General features: G+C 38.9%; 1 protein-coding gene across 4 annotated transcripts in view; it reads right to left on the bottom strand.

The window, feature by feature from the left end:
* The window catches only part of PLD1 (phospholipase D1), a 191,914-nt gene that overhangs the window by 66,055 nt on the left and 98,558 nt on the right, over nucleotides 1-27,301 (bottom strand). For all 4 annotated transcript variants that reach the window (XR_004381472.1, XM_032847937.1, XM_032847941.1 and 1 more), the window contains 4 exons: nucleotides 22,450-22,602; nucleotides 21,250-21,399; nucleotides 20,483-20,566; nucleotides 5,415-5,496 (listed from right to left, as the gene is read on the bottom strand). Coding sequence is in view for 3 of the 4 variants with exons in the window: in XM_032847937.1 (XP_032703828.1) it covers nucleotides 5,415-5,496; nucleotides 20,483-20,566; nucleotides 21,250-21,399; nucleotides 22,450-22,602 (469 nt within the window). In the remaining variant the exon portion in view is untranslated. The remainder of the gene's footprint in view (nucleotides 1-5,414; nucleotides 5,497-20,482; nucleotides 20,567-21,249; nucleotides 21,400-22,449; nucleotides 22,603-27,301) is intronic.

Raw genomic sequence — 27,301 nt, forward strand, 5'->3', positions numbered from 1 at the left:
GAACTTATTACTGATTATAATTATGCAACTATTATTGCAACCAAGTGTAAAGTACAAATATGAGTAAAAAAAAAGGAAGTGAAACAGTAAGCAAGGAATAAACTGATTAACTTCTAACAGTTTTGGCCCTCAGGGCTCTGCAATAAACCACTGATAGAGGGCTTTAAATGAAAACTAGAACATTATTTTTTCCCCCTACTGTTCATATTTACTCTGCTATTTGAGTGCACTGGAAACCAGTGATTTAAAAAAAGCCTCCCATTGAAAGATACAGTATAAAGTTTAAAACCCAAAATTGCAACCTAAATTATAAAATGTTACACCTGACATCTCTCATCATGGTTCATTTGTTTTAAATGGATGAAATTCTGCTTCTCAGGCTTATGCAACTACCATACTTGAAGGACAGTAGCTGCAGTTTAGAAACTGGCCTAAATCTGACAGTTTTTGATTTACCTACATAACTAATGGATTTTTGAAATAATAGAGATGTTAACACTAATGGATTACATTACTACCCTCCATCTATTAATACCTGACATCTTCTTCTATAATTTGTCTTTTCTCCTTGAAATAAATTAACTCCAAAGGATAAAATTTAAAGAAAAAAAGGAAACAGGGTAGAGACTTTCAAGTCTTTTTAGCTTACATACAAAGTTCTAATAAGGAAGTAATTGAAGAAAACAGCTCATTTTAGGTAATTTGGTTTATAATTATTTACTTACATCCATATCATAATAAATGATTAACTAGTGACAAGATTTCTATGATCATAAAGCAATAAAATTCCTCTTCTTTTGGTCAAGGTATTACAACCCTATCATAAACTCTAAACTACAAAGGGCAAAGGAAAAATGTTTCTGACAATGAAGGCATTTGCCAGGTTACAGTAGTGCAGACTTACACAAAACGTGAGAAATACTTGTGTAAAATGAAAGCCCAATTAAAATAGAAACCATGAGAGACTGTGGACTCTGAAACAAACGGAGGGTTTTGGGAGGGGGGGAGCGAGTGAGGGGGATGAGTGAGCCTGGTGGTGGGTATTAAGGAGGGCACATATTGCATGGAGCACTGGGTGTGGTGCATAAACAATGAATCTTGGAACACTGAAAAAGAAAAGAAAAGAAACAGAAAAGAAAAAAGGACTGATGTTAATTCTGTAATTTAAGAACCAAACATCTGAAGCATCCAGTGTTTTACTAATGCCTTTTCATGACCCTAGGGGAAATGACTTTTTGCTTAGAGAGGAGGAAGAAAAGTATTGATAAGGCAGGTAGAAAAATGGATGGCTTGTGATGCCATGTTGCTTATCTCTGCTGAAGTCATGTAACCGAAAGATTAGCAGAATACACTTCATGGTGTAAACACAGAATAAACTTCGTGAAACTCAAATTTTACAAGATGAAAGTTCTGTTCACTTTTCTAATTAGTGTTGAATCAAGTAAACCAGACACAGTACTAGACACAGGAATTTTTTAGGAGCTTTACATGTATAAAATACATGTAATGACAATAAAAAATAAGAATTTTTTATAGTTAAAGTCAAAAGAGATTTTTTTGAGCCAGTGTTTTCTCTAATTTGTCAAGATACTGTGGTCACAATGTTTCCTAAATGCTGCCAAGTTTGTCCACTGCTTCAAGATAGCCTAACTTACGCATCCCCAAGACAATCCTGATTTTATCAGGACTTCTGCGGAGAGTATAGTAGTTTGGGAAAATGAAAAGTAAAAGACAAAAAAAAAAAAAAATCATACCCTCATCACTCAAATGTAAGCAAAGTGAAAGAGCACAAACGCTCCTATGCTTTTTTTCTTTTTTTGAACCACTTCTATTTGAAGCATTGTTCTCAAGGTTGAAGACACATTCTTCCCTTCCCAGACATGCCCCTCTAGCCCACCACTTTGATAAGATCCTGTTTGATTCTTCTGGGTGAAGATGTGATTATTTGTCTCATTTGACAATCCCAGGCATCTTTCCCTCCTAATGATCACTAATTGCAGCTCTAGAATGTGTCTTTTGGTCTAGGACAGAAAGAAACTGCCTGACAACAAAATCTCACCTGAGGACCTAAACCCTTTTCAATAAGTCTCTGGGTTGCTGCACTTGAAGATTCTTTTGGTGCAGATCCCATTAGCAAAATCACAGGTTTCCAGGGTTGAAATATACACACTGGATACAGGAATATAGTTGCCGTAACTATGATGCAACTAAGCTCTTGGGGCAAGGGCAGAACATGCAGACCTCTGGGAAACCCTGGGATGTTGACTTGAGCTGTAATCAGTCTGTAAGTCAAGGCTGCCTTATACTATTTTAAATTATAAGACTGCTTATCAAAAGGCCAAAGAAATGGGAAAATACCAACTTGGCTATCACCAGAGAAACAAAATATTGTATTTCTTCCCTAAAAATGGCCATTATAAGAGATGTTTGCCTATGTATCTGCTATGAGGCAGAGACACTGCCCCCAATCTACACAATGAGATAGAAGGAAAAGGTCTTTATTTAACTATTTCTCCCCCCAAATCTACAAAATGAGATAGAAGGAAAAAGTCTTTATTTTAATCAGCCTTGTGGACCTCCAGTACCCATTAATTTAAGAATAAATGTTATTTCAACCCAATACTTTGTGAAGGTAGTGGGTTTCAGAAACTAAATTATTTATGTGAAACAATGTTTATAAATAGAAAATGTCAATTTAGAATGATCGGGGAGGTAAAAATTTATGACCAAAATAATGTGGTGTAGCTAGATTAAGGAAGAGCGATTCTGCCAAGTGAACCATAGGAAATTTGTATTTAATAATATTACTATTTCTGCAGGAAATCTTTTAAAATCATTATGTACAATCTAAAAATTTCAAGTTTCATGAAGCAGATGAAATTGAAAGGAAGCACTATTTTCATGCAATAATATTTACTTGGCCACTGTGTTCACCTAAGACCTCTCCAGGGTTTGTGGGCCATAAAAGCAAAGACAACCCAGGCTAGTGATAGAAAAGTAAACTGGCTAGTAGCCTAAGGAGAGAGCAAACACAGGTGAGCTAACATGACATAGAGGGCCAGGCCTTCAGGATCTACTTCCTGAGCCCTGCTGGGGCATTCACTAGCTTTCTGGAGTTTACTCAGATGTCCCCTAGGCACCTTGCACTCAAGTCAGCTAGAATGTAGCTCCTCGGGCCTGAGTTCTCCCCACTTCCTCCTCCTGCCAGATTCACCTTCCTCACACACCACCTTGATCGGATCATCCCTCTTCTACCAGGCTCCATTCCCCAGTAGTTCCCCACTTTCTTCCATAAAGTCCAAACTACTGTCGTGGCTCACAAAGCCTCTACATCTGGCTGCAACTGCCTTTCCCACTTGATCCCCCGCATCCCACTTAAGCTAACACTCAGTATAATCAACCTTGTCACTCTACTGTCACTGACAAAGCTTTCAGAATCCCTGTCTCCAGAATGTTTCCTCACCACATTTTCTACACCTAGAAACTTCCTCCTGTCATTTCAAACATTTTTCGCCCATTCTAAATGCCTTAAATGCCTCATATTGTGAGGGGCTTCCCTGTTAGAGCTACCCAATGGTCTCCCTCCTGCCTTTGAATCTTGGCACTGCCTCTGTACCCACTTGACTCTTGTGTAGATAGAGTTTTAAGCTCTTTCCGGTCAGGAATCATGTCTTTTATTTATATACATCCCCATATGATAAGCCAAGTGCCCTGCACATAGAAGGCACTCAGCAAATACGTGTTGATTGAAACCTACAGCGGTGAAGTGTTTGATAGTTACCTTGAAAAAAGGATTTACTAGTATGGTTGACTATTGGTAGGCAAGGCTGGAACAACTTAACTAAAATGGGATCTTGAGGACGCCTGGGAAAGATGCCATTTCACATAGAGAAACATGGAGAAAGTTATAGTCCATTCCATATATAGAAATAAGTTTGGTAAGGCTAAGACTGAACCAAGTCTTTCAGCAAGCCCTCCATGGGCAGGGATGGAATCCTATTCACACATATGGCACCTTTAGTAATTAGTGTAGAACTTGGCTCATAGGAGACATTCAGTAACTGTATGCAACATTATTTAAGGAATATGCAAATAATGCTTTTCAGGACCAGAATTTCCAATCTTGTGACTGGAATGCTATCGAGACAATGAATTACACTTGCCAGGAAAATGATGGGTGTTTGGCAGTACACGTGTCTGAAATAAAGCTTCTTTTTCCACCATACTTGCAGTGAGGTCTTACTGTATCTATGGATACCCTCAGAAATCTTAAAGCAAAGGCACAGGGAAAAGACACTGAAAGAAGGGAGATGTGTGAGTGGTGAAAGGAATAGGGGAATGTGGGGAATGGAAAAGAAGAAATGGGTCACGGTTCTAAGAGAAACAGAAAAATGCTATCCCCTATTACCCAGGATCTACAAATCATGCTAGCATGTTTAATGATAGAATAAAAAAGATTAAGACAATATCAAAAAATAGTAACAAGTCCAGCACTTCTTAATTTGGACATGACTAATAATAAATCCAGATCTAGGGGTGCCTGGGTGGCTCAGTGGGTTAAAGCCTCTGCCTTCAGCTCAGGTCATGATCCCAGAATCCTGGGATCGAGCCCCACATCAGGCTCTCTGCTCGGTGGGGAGCCTGCTTCCCTTCCCCTCTCTCTCTCTGCCTACTTGTGATCTCTGTCTGTCAAATAAATAAATACAATCTTAAAAAAAAATAAATCCAGATCTATTCTAATTCAACTTTGTTTAACATGGTTGGGAGACAACTACATAATAACAAGCATTAGAAATATGGATGTAAAGTAGTTATTTGTGAGCTTATACTGCTTCAGTTACTGACTTTTTAGACCAAAAACAATACACTCAGTGCTCACCCAGAATCTACACAGTCAACTGGAGAGGAAATAATTTCCCATTTTTACCACAAACTGTCCCCAAACTGGGACCAAAGCAACAACCAATTCTTAATGTCCTTCCTCTTCGATGCTCTTCTACATTAGCTTGGCCCCATCTGACTGAAATAATTCTCTTCATGACTTTATCTTTTGCTCAAATGGCAGAATAATGAATAGAATAAAATGCTGCATTTCATTTCACCCTTTATTATTCCATAATAAAACCTTGTTACAGGGGTTTTTTTGCCTATAAAATTAACTGCCCATAACTGATGAAAAATCAGAAGTTAGAGTTCCTAATATAATCCATGCTGTGAATTAGGCTAAAATATTTATGTCGTCTAGAGTAACAGGCAAAAACCAGAGTGAAAAAAACTTGAAAACAAGTATTCTACTTCAGTCAAACTCTAAAGAAAAATGTTGTCCTTATGTGTGAAGGGCTTTGAAAAAGAAAGACATTTCAGAGACAACAAACATTTTAAAAATTACATCGGTGTATGTTTGGAATACACACAGCTTTTCGTTTGAGAATGCAGTCCAATCTCCAACGGTTTCCTTCAACCACCGGGCGTTTCAGGAAGATTTCTGGACTCAACCTGAAACCGCAAAAGCAAGAGTTTAAGAAACTAAAACAAAATATAAAGTTCCGATTGTGTCGTAGGAAACAAAGGCAATTTTAAACCAAACGCCATCACCCACCTCCAGTGTGGCGGGTCATTCAAAGTTCTGCTATGAGTTCACATATAACTTCACCTGGGAACAAGAGCCATGAGCCATAAAAAAAGAAAAAAAAAAGCCTTCTGGCTTTCTCTCACGTACAGATACATACACATATATGGATACTGTTGATGGCCTGGTCAACAGCCATTCTCCAGCTTCTTTCTTGAAGCTTGGAACCTCAGCCTAACTCCTACTCTACCCTGTGAACATTCTACAAGACTTGCTTCCCCAGACTCCTATGGGCCCAGAGCACAATGTGACCCAATCCTGGACAATAAGACATACTAGAAGGCACACGTGGGGTTAATGGGCAAGTATTTCCTCTTTGATTTCTGCCTTACACACACACACACACACACACACAAACAGGGAAAGTAGCAGTAGGACAGATGTTGCATGTGGATATGATTTTTATATCATATCCAATATGGACAGCCATATTGAAATTCCAAGGGGAAGACCAGAACTCTGAAATCACTAGACCATTTCACCAACTTCAGGACTGCCTAACTGTGGCTTTCTTACTAAAGGAAACAAATAAATTCTCACTCTTGAAGCCACACTTGGTTGAGCATTTTGTTCATCCAAACCAAGAGTATTCTAACTGACAAATATAAACCCTGACTTCCTAGACCAGCAAGGGGTGTCCACTGGACCCCAGGGCTTTCTGAGCCGGGAAGAAGGCAGGTTTGCTGATAGAGGAGATTTTTGCAATCTAAGAATGAACCCCTGGGCTCTTCTCTTTACTGCTATAGGCAGCTAAGAGTACAGTACAGTCATTATTTTCCCCTTTGGGGTTGAGCTCTAAAGTCAGTATCTGAGGTAAACCTGTATGTGATGTAACTCCTCTATAACAAGGAGAAACAAACAAACAAAATGAAAAACAAAGAAAACTGTAGGGCATCTGAGTGGCTGAGTTGGTTAAGCGGCCAACTCGATTTCAGCTCAGGTCATGATCTCAGGTTGTGAGATCCAGCCCTGCCTCTCGGTGCTCAGCGGGGAGTCTGCTTGAGATTCTCTCTCTCTCTCTCTCTGCCCCTGCTTCCTATGCTCTCTCTCTCTCTCTAAAATAAATAAACCTTAAAAAAAAAAAAGGAAGAAAGAAAGACAAGAAAACCTTATCTGCTGAAATGCCAGATTTAGAAGAGCAAGAGTAGACTGTACGAGGATTAAAGCCTGTAGAATTCTGGACTGGATACTGCCTTGTTAGGGAGTCCTCCAAGGGCTTCAAAGAGACCAGCAGGGTTTCAAAGAGCTAAAGAAATTTTCCAAAATCTTTTCATGCTCTATTTCACTCCATTAAAGAAAAATAAAACCACAAAGATAAAGGACCTAAAGGAAACACATACTGGAGGACATAAATAAGGAAATAGGCAAATAGTGAGGTGTATGCAGTGTAAATACTTACATATTTAATTTAGAGTACAAAAGTGACACAAAGGTAATCTATGTCCAAACAAAGAAACAAAAATGCAGCAACTGATAACCAAGGATTGAAAATGAATTAAAAAGACATCTGTTTTAGGTAGAAAAAATGCACTGCTGTACAACACAACGTGTGTTCGCTGAAGGTGAAAGATATCCGGTAATATATAGATACTTGCAATTTTTTAAAGATTTATTTATCTGAGAGAGAGAGAGTGGGGTAGAAGGGGGTGGAGCAACAGGAGAGGGAAAGAATCCTCTAGCAGACTCCACACTGTGTGCAGAGCCTCACATGGGGCTTGATCTCAACCCTGAGATCATGACCTGAGCTGAAATCAAAAGTCGGACCTTCAAATGACTGAGCCACCCAGGTGCCCCTTGTACACATTAACTGTAAAGTCAGAAATCTTCCATTTGGGGGGCAATTTTAATGCTATACTGAGCAATTAATTCTTTATCATTCTTTATTTAATCTATGAGCACTGGGTACACTGTGTGAGGAATATCCTATTAGATACTTTGGAGTATCTTAAGATAACTCTCAAGGAACCCTCAGTTTTGAGGATAATGCATAAAAAGGCAAAAGACCAAAATTCATGCTTTAAACCAAGTATAAACAATGGTCTCACTGGCAAAGAGAAAGTAGCTATTAGAGTTATGACTCACGAGCATCGTATCAGGATCTTCACTAAGCAACTACTAGATAAGCAAAGTTCCAAAGAATTGTATAATAACCACATGTCATTGACTCTAGGACACTAATAATTGTGAGATGCATCCTTACCATTTGTACCACTGAGAAAGAAAAAAGTATGACAAATATAGATGTGAGATGAACATGAGTTTAAGATGCATCCTGACTTCAGAGATGTGAACATGTACTTCTACACCAATGCTCCTCTTAGAAGATTTTATAGGGGGGTGCCCAGATGGCTCAGTTGGTTAAGTGTCTGCCTTTGGCTCAGGTCATGATCCCAGGTTCCTGGGATCGAGCCCCGCAATGGGCTCTCTGCTCCGCAGGAAGCCTGCTTCTCCTTCACCCACTCCCCCTGCTTGTGTTCTCTCTCTCACTGTGTCTCTCTGTCAAATAAATAAATAAAATCTTAAAAAAAGAAAAAAGTAGATTTTATAGCTTCCAATGCTTCTATCAGAAAGATCGTGTTTAAACCAGGGATCAGAGTGTCCATCTTAAGAATAAGAAAAGAGAGGGGCATCTGGCTGGCTCATTTGGAAGAGCATATGATTCTTGATCTCAGGGTCACAAGTTCCAGCCCCACACGGGGTGGAGCAATTACTAAAAAAAATAAAAAATTAAATTAAAAAAAATAAGGAAACAAATTAAACCTGAAGAAGGAAGAGATAATAGACAAGCTTAGAACACAATGGAGTCTAAAACAGAAAAATATGGAAAACTCAATGAAACTGGGACAGCTGGGTGGCTCAGTCCGTTAAGTGTCTGCCTTCAGCTCAGGTCATGATTCCAGGGTCCCGGGATCCAGCCCCAAGATAGGCTCCCTGCTCAGCGGGTATCTGCTTCTCCCCCTCCCTCTGACCCCACTCTTGTGCGCTCACGCTCTCTCTCTCTCTCACTCACTCTCTCAAACAAATAAAATCTTAAAAAAAAAAAAAAAACAGTGAAACTAAAAGCTAGTTTTTTGAAAAGATTAATAAGACTGAGGACAAACTTCTAGCTAGATTAAAAAAAGAAAAAAGGGACTTTCACAATTTTAGATTCTTCATGTAAATGGAATCATGTAGTATTTGTTCTTGTCTTGCTTATTTCACTTAGTGTAATGTGCTACAGTTTCATCCACGTTAATGCAAAAGGCAGGTTTTCTTCTTTCTTAAGGCTGAACAATATTCCAATTGTATTTTGAACAATATTCCAATATTTATATTCATAAATAGGACACTTTCTTTATCTATTGTCCCTCGAAGGACATTTAGGTTGCTTCCATGTCTTGGCTATGTTGAATAGTGCTGCAATAAACACGACAATGCATTTATTTCTTCAAGATCTTGATTCAGTTCCTTTGGTTTCTATGTCCAGAAGTGGGATTGCTGGGTCATATGGCAATTTTATTTTTCATGTTTTGAGAACCTCCCTCCTGTTCTCCATTGTGGCTGTACCAATGTATATTCCCACAACAAGGGTTGCATCTACACTCTGCAATTAAGTATTTATCATCCTTTATTCAACCTACAAGCACGGTGTACCCTGTACGCAGAGAAGTCTATTAGGTATTTTGGAGGATCTTAAAATTGCTCTCAAGAGGTCCTCAATTTTGAGAATAATGCATTAAAAAGATAAAAGACCAATATTCGTAAGTGGTGGTTACCAAGGCCTGGGAAGAGGAGGAAATAAGGTCTTGGTCAAAGGGTACAAAGTTCCAGTTAGGTTAAGATAAATAAGCCCTGGAGATCCACTGGAGAGCATAGTGCCCATAGTTAACAATGCTATATGGCAAACTTAAATATTTGCTAAAGGGTAGATCTTAAGTGTTCTTATTACAAAAACTAAAAACCAATAAAGAAGATGGGAGGAAACTTTCGGAGATGATGGATTTGTTTATGGCACTGATTATGGTGACAGTTTCACAGGTGGATGCTTATCTCCAAACTCATAAAGCTGTATATGTTAAATAAGTACAGCTCTTTCTGTCTGGCAAGCATACATCAATAAAGTGTATGGTTTTTAAAAAGGTGATTAAATACATGGACACTGAAAATATATATTCGCAGATGGAGAAATATGCAATTTTTATATATGCTATTATATGTCAGGTTTTTATAATAAGTGTATGCATATATACAAGGATTGGAAGATAAAAAATAAAAATTTTGTTGACTTAGTTAAAAAAAGAAAAAGGAAAAGCATAAGTTATTGATATTAAAAAATGAATGAAAGACAAAAAAATCACTACAGGGCCTACAGACATTAAAATGGTATTAAATAGATAACAAGGAAATATTAGAAATAATCTTATAAGAATATGATAGTTTCGGTAAAATGGACAATATCCTTGAAAGAAATGAGCTACCAAGACGGTAGTAAAAGAAACTGAAACTTTAGTCCTATGTCTATTAAAAATTGAATTCAGAATTTAAAAAACACCACAACTTATAAGAAGGATAATAGATGATGACAGAGTGAGGTTATCCTAAGAATGCAAGGCTGCTTTAAAAGTTGAAAAATCAATCAATACAATTCACCACATTAACAGAAAAAAAAAAAAACGATCAATTCAATGGATGCAGAAAAAGTTTTGACAAAATTCAATACCATTCATAACAAAAACTCTCAAATCATAGGTATAGGCAGAAACGAATTTCCTCAACATAATGAAAGGCACCTAATAAGAAATCTAACTAAAGGGGCACCTGGGTGGCTCAGTGGGTTAGACCTCTACCTTCAGCTCAGGTCATGATCCCAGGATCCCAGAACATCAGGCTCTCTGATCAACGAGGAGCCTGCTTCCCCCTCTCTCTCTGCCTACTTGTGATCTCTCTCTGTGTCAAATAAATAAATAAAATCTTAAAAAAAAAAAAAACCTAACCAAAGTGTAATACAACAAACTGAATGCTGTAAACACTGAGATTTCTCCCAACACTGAGAACAGGGCATAGACATCCATTCTCATCACTGCTGTTCAGCACTTTACTGATGGTCCCGGCCAAAACAATAGGGCAATAACATAAAATAGAAGGTACACAGATTAGGAAGGGAAAAGCAAAACTGTCATTATTCATACATCACACGATCTTCTATGGAGAAAACTCGAAGTCATCTACAATGAAGCTACTAGTACTAATAAGTGAACTAAGCAAAGTTGCAGTATGTAAGCTAAATATTAAAAAATCAGTTGTATTTCCATACACCAGCGTGAAAAATCAGAACATAAAGTTTTAAAAAATACCATTTATAGTGACATTAAAAAAATATTATGTGATAAATAACAAAACGTAGGCAAGACCTATACAGTAGCACTCCCTTATCCGTGGGGCATGCATTCCAAGACCCTTAGTGGATGTCTGAAACTACAGATAGTACCAAACCTTGTATGACTATCTTACATATACTCTGTTTTCCCCATACACACATTCCAATGATAAAGTTTAATTTACAAATTAGGGACAGTAGGAAATAAACAATACTAATAAAATAGAGCAACTATAATAACTGTAATAAAACTGTAATAAAAAATAAAATAAATAAAATTATAAATAAAACTATAATTTATTTTATGTGAATGTGGTCTCTCTCCCCAAAATATCTTATTATACTGTAGTCACCCTTCTTCTTGTGATAATGGGAGATGATAAAATGCCTACATGATAAGATAAAGTGAGATGAATGATGTCGGCATTGTGATGTAGCTTTAGGCAGACTACTACTCACCCTCTGACAACAGGTCAGAAAGAGGATTGTCTGCTTCCAGACTGCGGTTGACCTCAGCTAACTGACACTACAGAAAGCAAAACCATACATTAAGTGGGACTATTGTGTATATAAAGTATAAAATATTATTGAAAAAAATCAAATAAGATCTAAATAAATGGAGAGATATATGGTGTTCATGAATTCAGGAAGAACATAGTTTAATGTACCATCTAACCAATGGGGACTTTACCATTTTTCCCCCATCTGATTCATCAGCCTGAAGGGAAAACCTAGCAACAGGCATTGGCATTCATAGAGAGAACTTAGTGTAGAAGTCCTCTGCTTCAGGCTTGAGAAGAAAGAATGGTATCTTCTGGCAGTGATGGGGTGGCAGCAAGGGGCTCACAGGCAGCAGAAACACTGAGCGATTGGAACTTTGATCTCCAACAAGAGCTGTGATTCCGAGAGGACACTGTAAATATTTATTGCTTGGCTCTGGACACAAACATCATTGCAGAAAGCACACAGTAGAGTGGGGAAAATAAAGTGCCACATTTCTAGTTAGAGGACTGAACAAAACAAAACAAAACAAAAAAACTACACAAAACCCAAAAGTAGTGGAGAGATCATGGAGAAAGCAGAGCTCAGGAAAGCAACCCTATAAAGTTGTTTATGAACTTCTAGCTCACTCCCATGCTGCCCTTGAATGGATTTGATCCTAAACATTATATCAAAGTTTGAGAACTGAACTAAGGATTAGACTACTGCCAAGGGATGAAAAAACATTCACCATGCAAATGGAAGTCAAACAAACAAACAAACAAACAAACAAAATAAGCCAGAGTAGCAGTCCTTATATCAGACAAAATAGACTTTAAAATAAAGACTATAGTAAGGAACAAAGAAGGGCAATACATAATATAGGGATCACCAGTTTGAATCAGTAACCAAAAAACTACTAAGAAATGAACATCCAGGACTAGAAGGATTCACAAGTAAACTTTACCAAACATTTTAAAAAGAGGTAATATCTATTCTCTTCAAACTATTCCCAAAAACAAAAGAGGAAGGAAAGCTTTCAAATATATTCTATGAGGCCAGGATTACCCTGATACCAAAACCAGACAAAAGACACCACTAAAAAAGAGAACTGGAAGCCAATATCCCTAAAGAAGAGAGATGCAAAAATCCTCAACAAAATATTAATAAACCAAATTAACAATACATTACAAAAAATCATTCGCCATAATCAAGTGGGACTTATTCCAAGGATGCAAGGATGGATCAATATTTGCAATCAGTTATCATTATATACCACATTAACAAGAGAAGAGATAAAAACCATATGGTCATTTCAATAGATGGAGGAAAGCATTTGACAAGATTCAATATTAATTCTTGATAAAAACTGTCAATAAAGTAGGTTTAGATGGAACACACCTCAACATAATAAAGGCCATCTATGAAAAACCCACAACTAACATCAAACTCAATGGCAAAAAACAGAGCTTTTCCTTTAAGATCAGGAACAACATAAATATGTCTCCTCTCACTACTTTTATTAAACATAGACTGGAACTCCTAGCCACAACAATCAGACAAGAAAACAAAGTAGAAGGCAAACAAATCAGTAAAGAAGGTGTAAAATATTCACTACTTGCTGATGACAAGATACTATAAATAGAAAACCCTAAAGACTATTAAAAAACTACTAGAACTGATAAAACGAATTCCATCAAGTCACAGGATACAAAATCAATGTACAGAAATCTGGTGCATTTCTATACACTAATAATGAAGCAGTAGAAAGAGAAATTAAGAAAACAATTCCATTTACAACTGCACCAAAAATAATAAAACACTGAGGAATAAATTTAATCAAAGAGGTGAAAGATTTGTACTCCGAAAACTATAAAACATCAGTAAGAGAAATTCCAAGATGACACAAAGAAATGGAAATACATACCATACTCATGGACTGGAAGATCAAATATTGTTAAAAAGTCTACACTACCCAAAGATTTAATGTAACTTGTATAAAAATATCATCAGCATTTTTCACAGAGCTAGAACAAACAATCCTAAAATTTGTATGGAACCACAAAAGACCCCAAATAGCTAAAGCAACACTGAAAAAAGAAAACAAAACTAGAAGTATCACAATTCCCAACCTCAAGTTATAAAGCTGTAGTAATCAAAACAGTATGGTACTGGCACAAAAACAGACACATAGATCAAGAGAAGAGTAGAAGACGACCCAGAAATAAACCCAGAATTTTATGGTCAATTAATATCTGACAAAGCAGAAAAGAATATGCAATGGGAAAAAGACAGTCTCTTTAACAAATGGTGTTGGGAAAAGTGGGCAACTACATGCAAAAGAATGAAACTGGACCACTTTCTTACACCAAAAACAAAACAAAACAAAAACACAAAACACAACAACCTCAAAATGGATTAAAAACCTAAATGTGAGACCCAAAACCATAAAAATCCTAGAAGAGAACACAGGTCGTAATTTCTTTAACATTGGCCCTGGCAATATTTTTCTAGATAGGTCTCCTGAGGCAACGGAAATAAAAACAAAATAAACTATTGTGACTACCTCAAAATAAAAAGCTTCTGCAACTGGTCTTAATCCGCACCAGCAGGTGGAGCTGCAGTTACAGTTACAGTAGCTCCCCACCGAGGACCTGCAGGAAGGCAGGTGTTTGTATTTCAGACTGATGCACCTAATCCAGAGCTCCTTACAGGTACAGATGCAGCAGGTGTATCAGTTGTGCTAATTACATGTACCTATTAAGATTGAGAACTTCCAGTTGGCTGTTATGTAAATAATGAATAAACCAAGACAGAATGAAGGGAAAATCTGCCAGTAAAACCAGACTGAGTATTTTGGGTCAAAGGAAGATTTTGGTACCTAATCCTTGAGTCATGAGATTTCACAGTATTTGGGAAGATAAAACAGAAAAACTGGAAGATGTAGAGAGAAGTAATCCAAATCTACAATCACTTCTTTCAACAGATGCATTACCTTCAGCATCAAAGGGATGGTCCATGTCAGAAAATTCACTAAACGGCATTTTAGAATCCCATATGACCTCCATGTGACGACCTGCCTTCCCTTTTGTACAAATTAAGCTATTAAAATACACACAGTTGTTTCCCTGAAATTCCATAAGAACACAGTCAAGACACAATAAAGAATTTCTTTTAAAAAATCCTATAGAAAGTTTATAAGAAAACCAGTACTTGGGTAAATTGTGAAATGTAAATACAACTATTTTTAAGTAAAAAACAATCAAAACAAAAACCCTAAAAGGCAACCTACTGAATGGGAGAAGATATTTACATATGACATATCTGATGATAAGGGTTTATTACCTAAAATCTATAAAGAACTGATATAACTCGATACCCATAAAGCTAATAATCTGATTTAAAAATGGACAGAAGACATGAACAGACATTTCTCCAAAGAAGACATACAAATGACCAACAGACACATGAAAAGATGTTCAACATCATTCATCATCAGGGAAATGAAAATCAAAACTATAATGAGATATTACCTCACACTGGTCAGAATGGCTAAAATAAAAAGCCCAAGAGATAACAAGTGTTAGCAAAGATTTGGAGAAACAGAAACCCTCAAGCACTGTTGGTGGGAATGCAAACTGGTATAGCCACTGTGGAAAACAGAATGGAAATTTCTCAAAAACTTAAAAATAGAACTATCCTACAATCTAGTAATCACAATACTGGGTATTACCTAACAAATACAAAAATACTAACTCAAACAGATACATGCACTCCCATGTTTATAACAGCATAATTTACAACAGACAAATTATGGAAGCAGCCCAAGTGTCCATTGATAGATAAATGGATAAAGGTGTGTGTTTGTGTGTATATTATTCAGTTGTAAAAAAGAATGAAATCTTGCCATTGGCAACAACATGGATGGAGCTACAGAGTAGTGAAATAAGTCAGTCAGAGAAAGCCAACTATCATAATTTGAATTATCACTCAATTTGAATTTAAAAAACGAAAATTTAAAAAATGAAACAGACCAACAAGGGGAAAAAAAGAGACAAACCAAGAAACAGACTATTTTTTTTTAAAGGAAGGGAACTTTTTTTTTTTTTTTTTTTTCAAAGGGAGATGGGGGAGAAGCAGAAGGAGAGGAAGAGAAAGAAGAATCTCAAGCAGGTTCCATGCCCAGTGCAGAGCCTGATTCAGGGATCTACCTCATAACCCTGAGATCATAACCTGAGTTGAAATCAAGAGTCAGACACTCAAATGACTAAGCTCCCCAGGCGCCTCCCAAGAAACAGCCTCCTAACTAAAATAGAGAAAAAACTAACTGATGGTCCCCAGGAGGGGAATGGGTAAACAGGTGTCAGGGATTCAAGAGCACAGAGTAATACAAAGATTAAAGCCATTTTCACCTGAAACTAATAAAACACTGTTAACTACACTGGAATTAAAATTAATAATTTTTTTAAAAATGAAAAATCTCTTTTTAAAAATTCTTTAGTTTTACTGCTCCTGCCTATTTCTGACACAGTTAACGCACCGGCTGGGCACAGAGGCTGTGGCGGAGGACCCCACCTGCACCCCCAGCCCTGACGGGCGGGATAAAGAGGCAAATGTGGCGAGCATCAGCACACTTGCTGCCCACCTGCCGGCTGCCCACTGGAAATCAGAGCTGCCCGAGCAAGAGGAGATTTGAGCTGAGCCACTGGATCTGCCCTAAGAGCCATTAGCAATTGGACAATGGAGGTTGTAGCCACATGTCGGTGTCGGATCGCATTTTTGGACATATTCCTGTGAATGCTGGATAGTTGATTCAGAGGGGACTTGAGATAGCACCAAGCACAGAGAAGGCATAAAACGAGTGTTCTTCTGGTCAATCCACATAAACCACGTAAACCAGTGAAGAATGCTCTCGCTCGTCTTTATATAGAAACTACCTGTTAGGACACCTTCAACATCCAACTGGAATTTACTCTTCACTTTAGTTTTCAGACAGTCTGAGCTGTTGAATGGGTCATTATCTCTTCCTACCTTGACAGCCTACCTCAGGATTTACCTCTTCAGAACATTTCTCCAAGCCAAATCTACCCAAATCTGATTACTAATTTATCTGGTACCTCAAAACAGGTCAGTCTGTTCTTAGAGAATTTCAGATCTAAGAGGAACTGCAGGGGCGCCTGGTTGGCTCAGTCAGGTAAGCGTCTGCCTTCGGCTCAGGTCATGATCCCAGAGTCCTGGGATCAAACCCCATGTTGGGCTTTGCACTCAGTGGGGGAGGCAGCTTGTCTCTTTGCCCCTCTCCCCACTCGTGTACACACACACACACTCTCTCTCTCTCACTCTGTCAAATAAATAAATAAAATCTTTAAAAAATAAATACATTAGAGGAACTTCAGACACCATGCCCTGCGGCCGGCCCTCTCTGAGAGGCAGCTCCGGGATCCAGGGGTTCTAGAGCAGACACACCTGGGTCCCAGCCAGCACTGGCTCCTGTCAGCTGCCTGACTGGGGGCAGTTTCCTCACCCACCTCCTGAGCCTCACTCTTCACAACTATAACACAGCCTCTGGCCCTTGTAAGAATTTAACAAATCATAGCTGTTACCATCAATGTTACTTTGTGCCGTAGATACCACTTGCCCTAAGGCTGTAACAGTTAGGTCCCTAAGGTGTTCGGAGCAAAGGCCCTCACCATTTCTCTCCTGCACTACAACAACAACTTGCCAAGTGGGCTCTACAACCAGGGATTGATTCCTCTTCTACACTATTACCAGAATGTTCCCTTTTAGAAAACAAATCTGAATGAAATCATTCATGCTTAAAAATGGTCAGTGGCTCCCAGTGTCCACAGTACAAAGTGTAAACTGCTTAGCAGCTCCTCCGCCGCCCTTCACGGTCTCCCCCTGGCCCCTTCAGAGCCATCTCCACCTGCCATCCCCATCCCCAGGGATGTTGTGCTTCAGCTCTCCACAACCTCCACCCTCCTCCCAAGTTGCCGTGCCCTCTCACACTTCCGTGCCTAGGTCCCGGCTATCCCTCTGCCGAAAGCATTCACCTGTCTTCATCTGGACAACTCCATCACCAAGCCCCAGGCCAGCCTTCTCTTTCCAGAAGCTTCCACGGCTCCAGCTCCATAGGCTCAGGCATTGCCCCGCCTCTGGGCTCCTCCTTCCTTACAGCCTTCCACTATCTTCATCCTCATCACTCCCTTCTCCCAGTCTGTGGTTTTCCCTCTGACTTCTGACTCTCTCTCTTTCTGGGGGAGGGGCTGCTTCTCAGGCATCTTCATACACACAGGGCCCCCGTTCAGCACCTGTCCCAGGGCGAGCGCTTGCTAAAGAGCTCTGGAATGAAGGACTAAGTGAACAAGTGAGTGGATGGGTGATTAAATGAATTAAAGAACTAGAAGCTTCCAGGTTGTTTCTCATTTCACTATATCCACCTTATCCACCTTTGTTTGCACACTAATTATTTAATAAATTTATTAGTACAGTTTTCACTTGAGCATACGATAGCTCTTGAATTAGATTAGAAGCTTCTAAAGGATAAGTTCGTCTTCCAAACTACACTCAGTATACCAATACAGGACATGCCAGTTTTGGTTAAGTTTCTGAATGCTCTCTTTTGCAATATACCTGCATGGCAAGAATTTTCTTCAGTTCTTACAAGGGAAGTTACAATGAAGGCTTCATTTCAAAGAGAGTATGGTAATAAGATGTTATCCTAGACAGTCATAGAAAAGGAATGACCTGGTTTATTTTCTTTCCAATAGCAGAAAACAGTCAGGTTCCATCTCTTTAGATGTTTAAATAGAAACCTGTATTTTAGTGTTCAGAACCTTCAAAAGAGATATTTTCTTGCATAAAACATGAAAACATGGGCTCAGTGGAAAAACTATCTTCAGTCTCTCTCATGTCTTCATCAAACTTTCCAAAATATTATCTAAAGAAATATAGTACTACGTTAAGCTTAAATTTATTCTCATAAGTGTTTATAAAGTATTCAACCAAAGAAATAGCTCCTAAGTATGAAACTTATTTTTATTCCTGGTAACTGAGTGCAGAGACAAATGTGACAATAAAGGCCAACATTTACTCCTCCATACACATGAGAATAAACAGGTTCACAGGCATGCTGACCATCGCACACCTTGTCTATCGACCCTAGATCAACTGTTCTCAACCAAGGACTCTGCCCTCCAGGGGACATTTGGCAATGTCTGAAGACATGACCGTAACCAGGAGCTTGCTACTGGCCCCTAGTAGATGAGAGCCAGACATGCTGATGGTGCTAAACCTTCCACAGCGCACAGAACAACCTCCCATAACAAAGAATTATCTGGCTGAGGGGCGCCCAGGTGGCTCAGTCGGTTAAGCAGCAGACTTCGGCTCAGATCATGATCCCAGGATCCTGGGATCAAGCCCCACATCAGGATCCTGGCTCACCAGGGAGCCTGTTTCTCCCTCTCCCTCTCTGTGTGCGCTTTCTCTCTCTCTCTCTCTCTTTCTCTGTGTGTGTGTGTGTGTGTGTCTCAAATAAATAAATAAATAAAATCTTAAAAAATATATTGTCTGGCTCAAAATGTCAATAGTGCCAAGATTGGGAAAGCATGCTCTACAATGACAGATTTCCATATCACTAAGGCAAAATAGTAGAAGAGGATGAGTTCATATTCCTAATTACTCTCCCCTCTCCCCAAACTGCAGAATTAGGAGGAAATAAATTATGATATTGTCACAGTTTATACATGAGATAGCATTTGAAAGGAAACAAGATCGGGAAAAATAAGGAGCATTTCAGCAATTGAATTCTTAGAAGGAAGACACATTTTAAACACGTTCATTTCTACTGTAGTCAATTTTGGCATCTGCAGCTGGTTTTAACTGTCCAGGCAGATGGGCAAGTGGAACTAAAGTCAGCCTATAAAACCTACACCAAGGGACACCTGGGTGGCTCAGTTGGTTAAGCCGCTGCCTTCGGCTCAGGTCATGATCCCTGTGTCCTGGGATCGAGTCCCACATGGGGCTCCTTGCTTGACGGGGAGCCTGCTTCTCTCTCTCTCTGCCTCTCCTGCTGCTTGTGTGCTCTCCCTCTCTCTTTCTCTCTGACAAATAAACCAATAAAATCTTTAAAAAAAAAAAAAAAACCTACACCAACTCCAAGAGTACAATTTTCCAAGAGCTAAAGGAGTTCTGAGTATGAGATTTCCAGTGGCTCTGAAAAGCACTGCAATTCCCATGGACATTTGTAAAGGGGGTCAAAAAGCTGAAGTCTAATGTATCTCCAAAAAAGTTGACCAGGCCTAGTCATTCTGTAATAGGCAAACGGAACTATTCCAGCTTCAAAGGAATAATTCGGAAGTATATTCACTGGACTGGGTGACTGAAATACCAAATGAAGAAGGCATCCAAGGAAGATTATTTTCTACCACTTCTAAAACTGTATTTGCATTGCAAAAATAATCTTCACTAAGATGGATATTTGGGTGTCTATTTCCAAATGGAATGACAAAAACAGGGATGCCTGGGTGGCACAGTTGGTTAAGTGTCTTGCCTTTGGCTCAGGTCATGATTTCAGTGTCCAGGGGTTGAGCCCCACATTGGTCTCCTTGCTCAGTGGGGAGCCTGCTTCTTCCTCTGCCTGCAGCTCCCCCTCCTTGTGCTCTCTGCCTCTGACAAATAAATAAATAACATCTAGAAAGACAGAAAGGAAAAGAAAAAAGAAAAGAAAAGAAAGGGAAAGAAAGAGGAGGGAGGGAGCGAGCAAGGGGGGGTGGACAGAAGGGAGGAAGACAAAAACAAAATTGTTTAAGCTAAATATTTTAAGGATATATTTGGAGTTCAAGTTTTTTGAAAAGATTTTTCACTGAAGGCTATTATAGTTAACTGTTCAGACTTCAGCGAAACCATCTACAGGTACTGCTGGTTTTCATAATGTACGATTCTGGAACAGCACAACACTGATTTACATTTCCAGTCATAGAAACCTCCAAACACAATCCCCATGGATAAATACTAACCACCAATCCGTGATAAAAATCTCTTCTTCTGCCTCTTCCATAGCATTTGCCACATCTTCAAAATACCCTTTGGCATTAACGTACCTGAAAGATAAGTGTTTTTGTTTCATTTTTTTTTTTAATGAAAAGAAAGAGATCTTATGGTAAAATAAAAGATAAAAGCCACGGCCTGAGTCACTACAAAGCCATCATTTTACTTTGTAAAACTGAAGACCAAGGACTGAAAATCCCATCTTCCGTCTGCCATGCAGGAAGTACAGTAAGGAGACAGAAGGAAGCGACCGGATTCTACTGAGAGAACAACAAATTGGTCTCATCATCATGAGTCAGATGAATTCCCTCATCCTGTTGAACTCACACCATGGTTTGTCTGGGACTGAAGACAGACCAATTTCCAAATCATGGGTAGAAAAACATGCAAAGCATTTTATTTAAAAGAAATACCTAGCAAATAAATTCTTATTCTTTAAGTACAGCTAATAACTTAAATAAACATTCCATGTGTATCATTAAAAATGGAAAAGTTAGCTTTTAAAATCAAACTTCAAAATCTAAAGCTAGCTTCTGAGTGCTCACTGTGAAAATCTTAAATACAAAAATTAGATAACTACTCTACGCTCAGGTAGTCCTCTAAAGAAAGACCCTTGTCAAGTATAAGGCATAATATGTTTCCACAGCTTTGAAAACTGCTTCCAGATGAATTTAGGCCCGCTATAACAACAGATACTATGACTATAAGAAATAGTCTTAGAGCAAAACAATCTTACCATTTAGCTAAAGTATTCTCTTGGATAGCAGCGTATGACCCAAATCGATGATCTTTGAGAAAGTTGGTGCCGTGTTTCTGGATGAATTCTTCTATAGCCCCTCCCCACCACCGAGCATGTCTATAGCTGTTGCATTTTAAAATAAGTGTCCTTCAAAAAAAAGCAAAGTGTGGAAAAAGGTGATCACTCTGTGTTCTGTTTCTTTAAAAAAAAAATTAACAATTAAACTTGTGCCATTTTGTTTTGGTATTGCGGCAAACATAGGTTGAAATTTTTAAGCAAAGAACATCTTATTTATATCAAAAAAGCAGACTTCTGAACATTTTGGGCAGGATTTTAAACTATATTCAATATAGCAAGAATAAATTTTCAGGTAGTTTACTCATTCATTCATTCTAAAATGCGTAAACGTACTTACTACAACTAAAACTATAGTAGGCTATGAGGGAGATAATCTTAAACTTCAGGCTCTCAGAGAAGATCAGAAAGTTTAGCATCTTTTTACACCCCCCCCCACACACAAAACACATGCCAATGTGTATCAGACAGGGTATGTGTGTGTCTGTGTGTGTAAATACATCTGTATTTATGTAAGTCAATGTGTGAAAAGAAAAAAAATTATATCTGTATTCATGAGGCTGAACTTTGTAGAACCAAATGTATATATAGAGAAAAAGATACACATATTATGTAAGTACAATCTTCCAGAAAAAACATTTATTAACACACACTCGCTAATAAAATCTATAGTTAATGAACACTTGAGTATCCCTTCAAGATTTCTTTCTTAAAATCTGTGTGCAAACAGAATTTTTGTAAATCAAATCACTGTTTATGTGTTCCTGTTAACTAAAGGATAGCAATTTATAAAGTAAAATTTTATTTTTTTTAAATATGAAACTATCATTCCTTAACTTATCTGTTTAGTAAGTTGGTATTACCGAGTCATTAATTTTGTAGTAGGCATACATTTTATTAAAGCAAGCATAAATCAACACATGTGATTATTTATTCTGTTTTACACTGGGTATTCTATACTTAAAAATATATAGAAAGAAAAGTAATTTCATTATTTTTGGTTGAGGATGAGTTCAAAATAACAATTTTCTAACACTTAAATTATTTTACTTCCTTCACTGAAGGTTGGGAGAGAAACTTTGTTTTTGAGAGAAATCTTTTAAAAATACTTGAAATTTCTACCTTGAAAGATTATCAATTCGGAGCCCATATTTGGTCTCTGTCTCCTTCTTCCCCACCTTAATTTTGAATTCTTTATCGACCAGCAGGACAAAGGCAATGGCACCACTGTCTGGTTTCATATATAGCAAAAATGAATCTTTCACTATCAACCACCTGTAAGAAGGTAATAAATATTTTCAGAGTTGATTACTGAAACAAAAAGCAGAACAAGTTAAGACAAGTAAACACCATCCCAGACTATATATATTTTATTTTTTACATAGGGTATATATTTTTTAAACATCACTATGCAACAACCACAATCACAAAAAATGAACAGGAGGTCTACTATGTTTTTCTAAGAAGTACTGGCACCAGGCAATTCAAAGCAATTCGTTAGCTTAGTATACACTAACGGCAAAGCCTGAAAGAGCGCCCCTGAAACGGGCACGTAGAGCTTGCAGAACGTATAGTAGGACCCTCAGTTGTTGGAAAAGTGGAAATGCATTGGAAACATGCTTGCTAAAATAAACTGTCATAAAAGAGGCAAATTAAGTCTCTTGGGAGGTAAAAATCCTCCTTTAAAAACAACCCAGTAAGCATCTAATACTCCACATATTCTGTTCTTTAATTCAAATTACTTGTGGTTTTAAGGACTATTAATATACAATGTTCAATAGGACATGATCTATCAGAAGCACATATGTATTCAACTCAATGTATATTTAGGAGTTTCATGAAGGGGGCGCCTGTGTGGCTCAGTTGGTTAAGTGACTGCCTTCAACTCAGGTCATGATTCCGGAGTCCCTGGATCGAGTCCCGCATTGGGCTCACAGCTCCATTGGGAGTCTGCTTCTCCCTCTGAGCTTCTCCCCTCCATGCTCTCTCTATCTCTCAAATAAATAAATAAAAACTTTAAGAAGTTCCATAAAGGGAAAATACCGTGATAAGCTGGATTCTAGGGAAGGGGTAGCAACAGCACAGAGGTAAATGAGACATGCTCTCCAAATGGCTTACTAGGTTAGTGGGGCACAAAGATACTAGAAACTGTAGGGGTAATGTGTATAAGAAGGAGGGAGTCCTCAGTTTGGACTAAGAGACAGAGGTAGAGGCATTGACTCAAAGAGGTGGTATCTGAGCACAGTGGCTGAGGCGTATATCCCACACGGAAGGAAGAGTGGGCAAAGGCATGGAGGTATGGAAATGCTACATGTGTTGGCAGAAAGTCTGGTGAGGTCGGGTCTTAGGGAATATAGTAAAGAACAATGGGCAAATGAGTATCACGTGGGCATGATGGGCAAAGGCTGCACTGAGGAGGGTCTAAGGACCCTGCCCAGGACGCTGATTTTACAGCATGGAACCTGCGTTTCATAAACTTGTTTTGCCATCAGAAGCTCTTGAGATGCTTGTTGAGATCCATTAAAAAGCTCTTGAGATCCATTAAAACGGCCTGACAATCTGTGTTTTTAACAGAAACACCAGGATGCTTATTAAATAAGAGAATCCTCATGCCCCAGCAAGGAAGAGGATGAGACTATCATTCTAATTGTGTTCTAGAAAGAAAATTATGAAGGATAAAGAGAGATGTAATATGGCAGGTTAGCAAGCCCCAACAATAATACAGAACAACTCTTCTAATACTTTACTGTGAATATGCCTCGCATGGGTATCCTGTTAAAATGCGGATTCGGTGCAGTATCACAAGGGCAAGAAATGACAAGTGTTGGTGAGGATGTGGAGAAAAGGGCACCCTGGTGACCTGTGGGTGGGAGTGTAAATTGGTGCAGTCACTACGGAGAACCATATGGAGGTTCCTCAAAAAAATACAGAAATACCAAATGATCCAGCATTTTCGCTTTTGTAATATTTACCTAATGAAAACAAAAACACTAATTCGAGGAGATGTATACACCCCTATATTTGTTGCAACATTATTTATAATAGCTGAGATATGGAAGTAACTTATTGATGAATGGATAAAGAAAATGTGGTAGAATATTACTCAGCCAATAAAAAAAAGATCTTGCCATTTGCAACAACATGAATGGACCTAGAGAGGGTGTTATGCTTAAGCGATATAAGTCAGAAAGAAAAAGACAAATACCATATAACTTCACTTACATGTGGAATCTAAGAAAACAAAAACCAACCAACCAAAGCAAAACAGAAATAGACTCATAAATACAGAGAACAAATTACTGGTTACCAGAGCAGGGACAGGTGAAGGATGGGCATACAGGTGAAGGAGATTAAGAGGTACAAACTTCTAGTTGTAAAATAAGTAAGTCACAGGGATGCAAAGTACAGCTCAGGGAATATTTTAATAACTTTGCAGGGCCACAGATGGTAACTCTATGTATCGTAGCAAGCATTTGATAATGTACATAAATGTTGAACCACAATGTTGTACGCTGAAACTAATGTAATATTATATGCCAATCATACTTCAATTAAAAATAACAGTAATAAAATAAATAATAAAAATAAAATGCAGATTCTGATTCAGTAGTTCTGGGGCAGGGACTGAGATTCTGCATTGCTCACAAGTTCATGGGTGATGCCCAGGCTAGCATGACATTTGAGCAGTAAGGATGTAGATGACAGGCATGACAATGACAGTGAGAAGGCAAGACCATATGGGATTGATTTAAAATGAATACAAGTGGCAACTGTGTCATGCTGCCTACAACACCATATAATCACATTTACTTATGTAAATGTGTCATTGTGTCGTTATCAAGTAAGTCAGTTCATAACAATAAAACAGTAGTGGGCATATTATATCACATATCACACAAAGCCAAAGCCCATTATAGAACGGGAAAGGCTGGAACACCTGAACATAAGTAATATTATAAATGTGACATGAAAGTCAGCATCTAAAAAAAAATCTGTAATAAATTGTTATGGAAATTGCTAACCACATTACAATTTAGTAGCTTTAGAGTTGGGATTTAACACACACAAATCTATGTTGGGCTCTACCTAGGTTCATTTCATTCATTTGTTTTTTATAATACAGCCTGGCTCCCTCCCAATAAAAGGGAATGGGATGGAGTTAGGATGACTCACAGTGAAGGACATACATATGACATGTTAACAAAAGGAAAAACATTAAAGTCACAGAAAGCAAATACCTAACCACAACATTAACATAAATATGGTGACGGTATGCCAACCTGCCTCTGAGCTTCCTGGTTTTTCTTACCCAGTGAATAAATTAAAGAAATAAACGGTGTCTCCCCCAAAAATTAAATTCCAAAGGAAGTTTCTCATTTGGGGACCTAACAGCAGGCAAATGAGCAGTATAACGGATACCATTCTCAATAACTGTCAGCAAAGGCAGGAATTCTACTTTTTGTAAGCATTCGCCTAACACTGCTCAATGTCAGTGTCACTGCTACTGCTCAAGCCGTGATATAAACAAGGACTCAGTGGTTCCGAAGGCCTGAGTTGTGAGTGCAGACATGCAGGCTGCTTATCACTGAGTTTAGGATAAAAGGGAGTGAGGCGGATGACGTATCTGTCTAAAGCTCCTTCTTTAGCCGCACTCCCTTCTCCCAGCTGCACCTGCGGTAGAAGTTAGCGGGCACGAGGCATGGCCCAGGCCCAGAGAACCGCCGTGCCGTCCTGCTGACTGAGTAGGAGCCAGGGGCTTTGAAAACCACAGCTGCCGGGCCGGCTGGTCAGAGAAGAAAGTCAAACACAGCAGCATGGTGAACCTGTGTGACTGGAAGTAAAGCACACCTACACGGCCGCAATGCGAGCTCTCACCAGAGTGCCACACCGGGGGCCACAGTGTGGGATGACGGTGGGGTGACCCCTACCCAGGTGTACCAGCTCCCATGATTGGCATTACAAAACAAATCTCAGAAAAGCTTCTGAGAGCAGAGGCTGGTGGCACAACCACCAGGACAAAGGCTGACAAACATGGCATTAGGGACAGGCCACAAGGTACCATTGAGCAGGCAAGTCCTACACCAGGACATTTGGTACATGACATCCTGCAGAAATGGTACTTTTCTCTAATTGGCACAGAGGATCTGTACAGGCTCTCAGCAACCTTGTTCAGCAATGGCAAGGAGAGGGCTGGATGTACTATGGGGCGAGAGCACGGGTGAACACTGGCGCTGCCATCCATGGGGTCTCCTATGTGCATTCTGTCTCTGCCCCTCCAAGATGAGGCAGACTGCAAATACAGAAGAGTTTACTAGTAACAGCTGGATTTTTTTTTTTTTTTAAGTAGGTTCCATGCCCAGTGTGTTGTCCAACATGGGGCTTGAACTCACGACCCTGAGGTCAAGACCTGAGCTGAGATCAAGGGTTGGACGTTTAACCAACCAAGCCACCCAGGTGCTCAGGTGTCAGCGGGATTTTTAAAGCTGAATGTCAAAGATAACAATCTTTGTTTCCGTGAATTCTTTTTAATAGTCATTAAACATCAGGGTAAACTGACTCCGTCTTTATATAAAGCTCTTAATTACGTCATTCATTAAAATTCTTCAGATTTCTTTCCTTTCTCTGCATCAACAAAGGAGATAAGATCAAGTTGTCTTCTGGAAGTCGGCACCGGCTACGCAGGGACTAAGCACCTACCTACCCGTCATCCTCCCTGGGCTCCGATTCCAGCTCAGCCACCTGACTGTGTGACTTGCGTGACTGAGCTGAAGGTCCCTACCCATGAAATGAGGGGAACAGCGATGCCCAGCTCATCTGTGTTTGTGCGAAGTTAACAGAGGTGATTCACATACGTTGCTCAGCACCGCAACTCACACTGACAATGAGGCACTTTACAAACGTTCTTGTTCTCAAGGAGGTGAGATCATAGTCCCTTCGAACAAGATGCCTCCTGCCTGGGCCACTCCTTGCTATG

Source organism: Lontra canadensis, unplaced genomic scaffold (assembly GCF_010015895.1).
Source record: "Lontra canadensis isolate GAN:19392208 unplaced genomic scaffold, GSC_riverotter_1.0 scaffold196, whole genome shotgun sequence".
In the NCBI taxonomy this organism is placed as follows: domain Eukaryota; kingdom Metazoa; phylum Chordata; class Mammalia; order Carnivora; family Mustelidae; genus Lontra; species Lontra canadensis.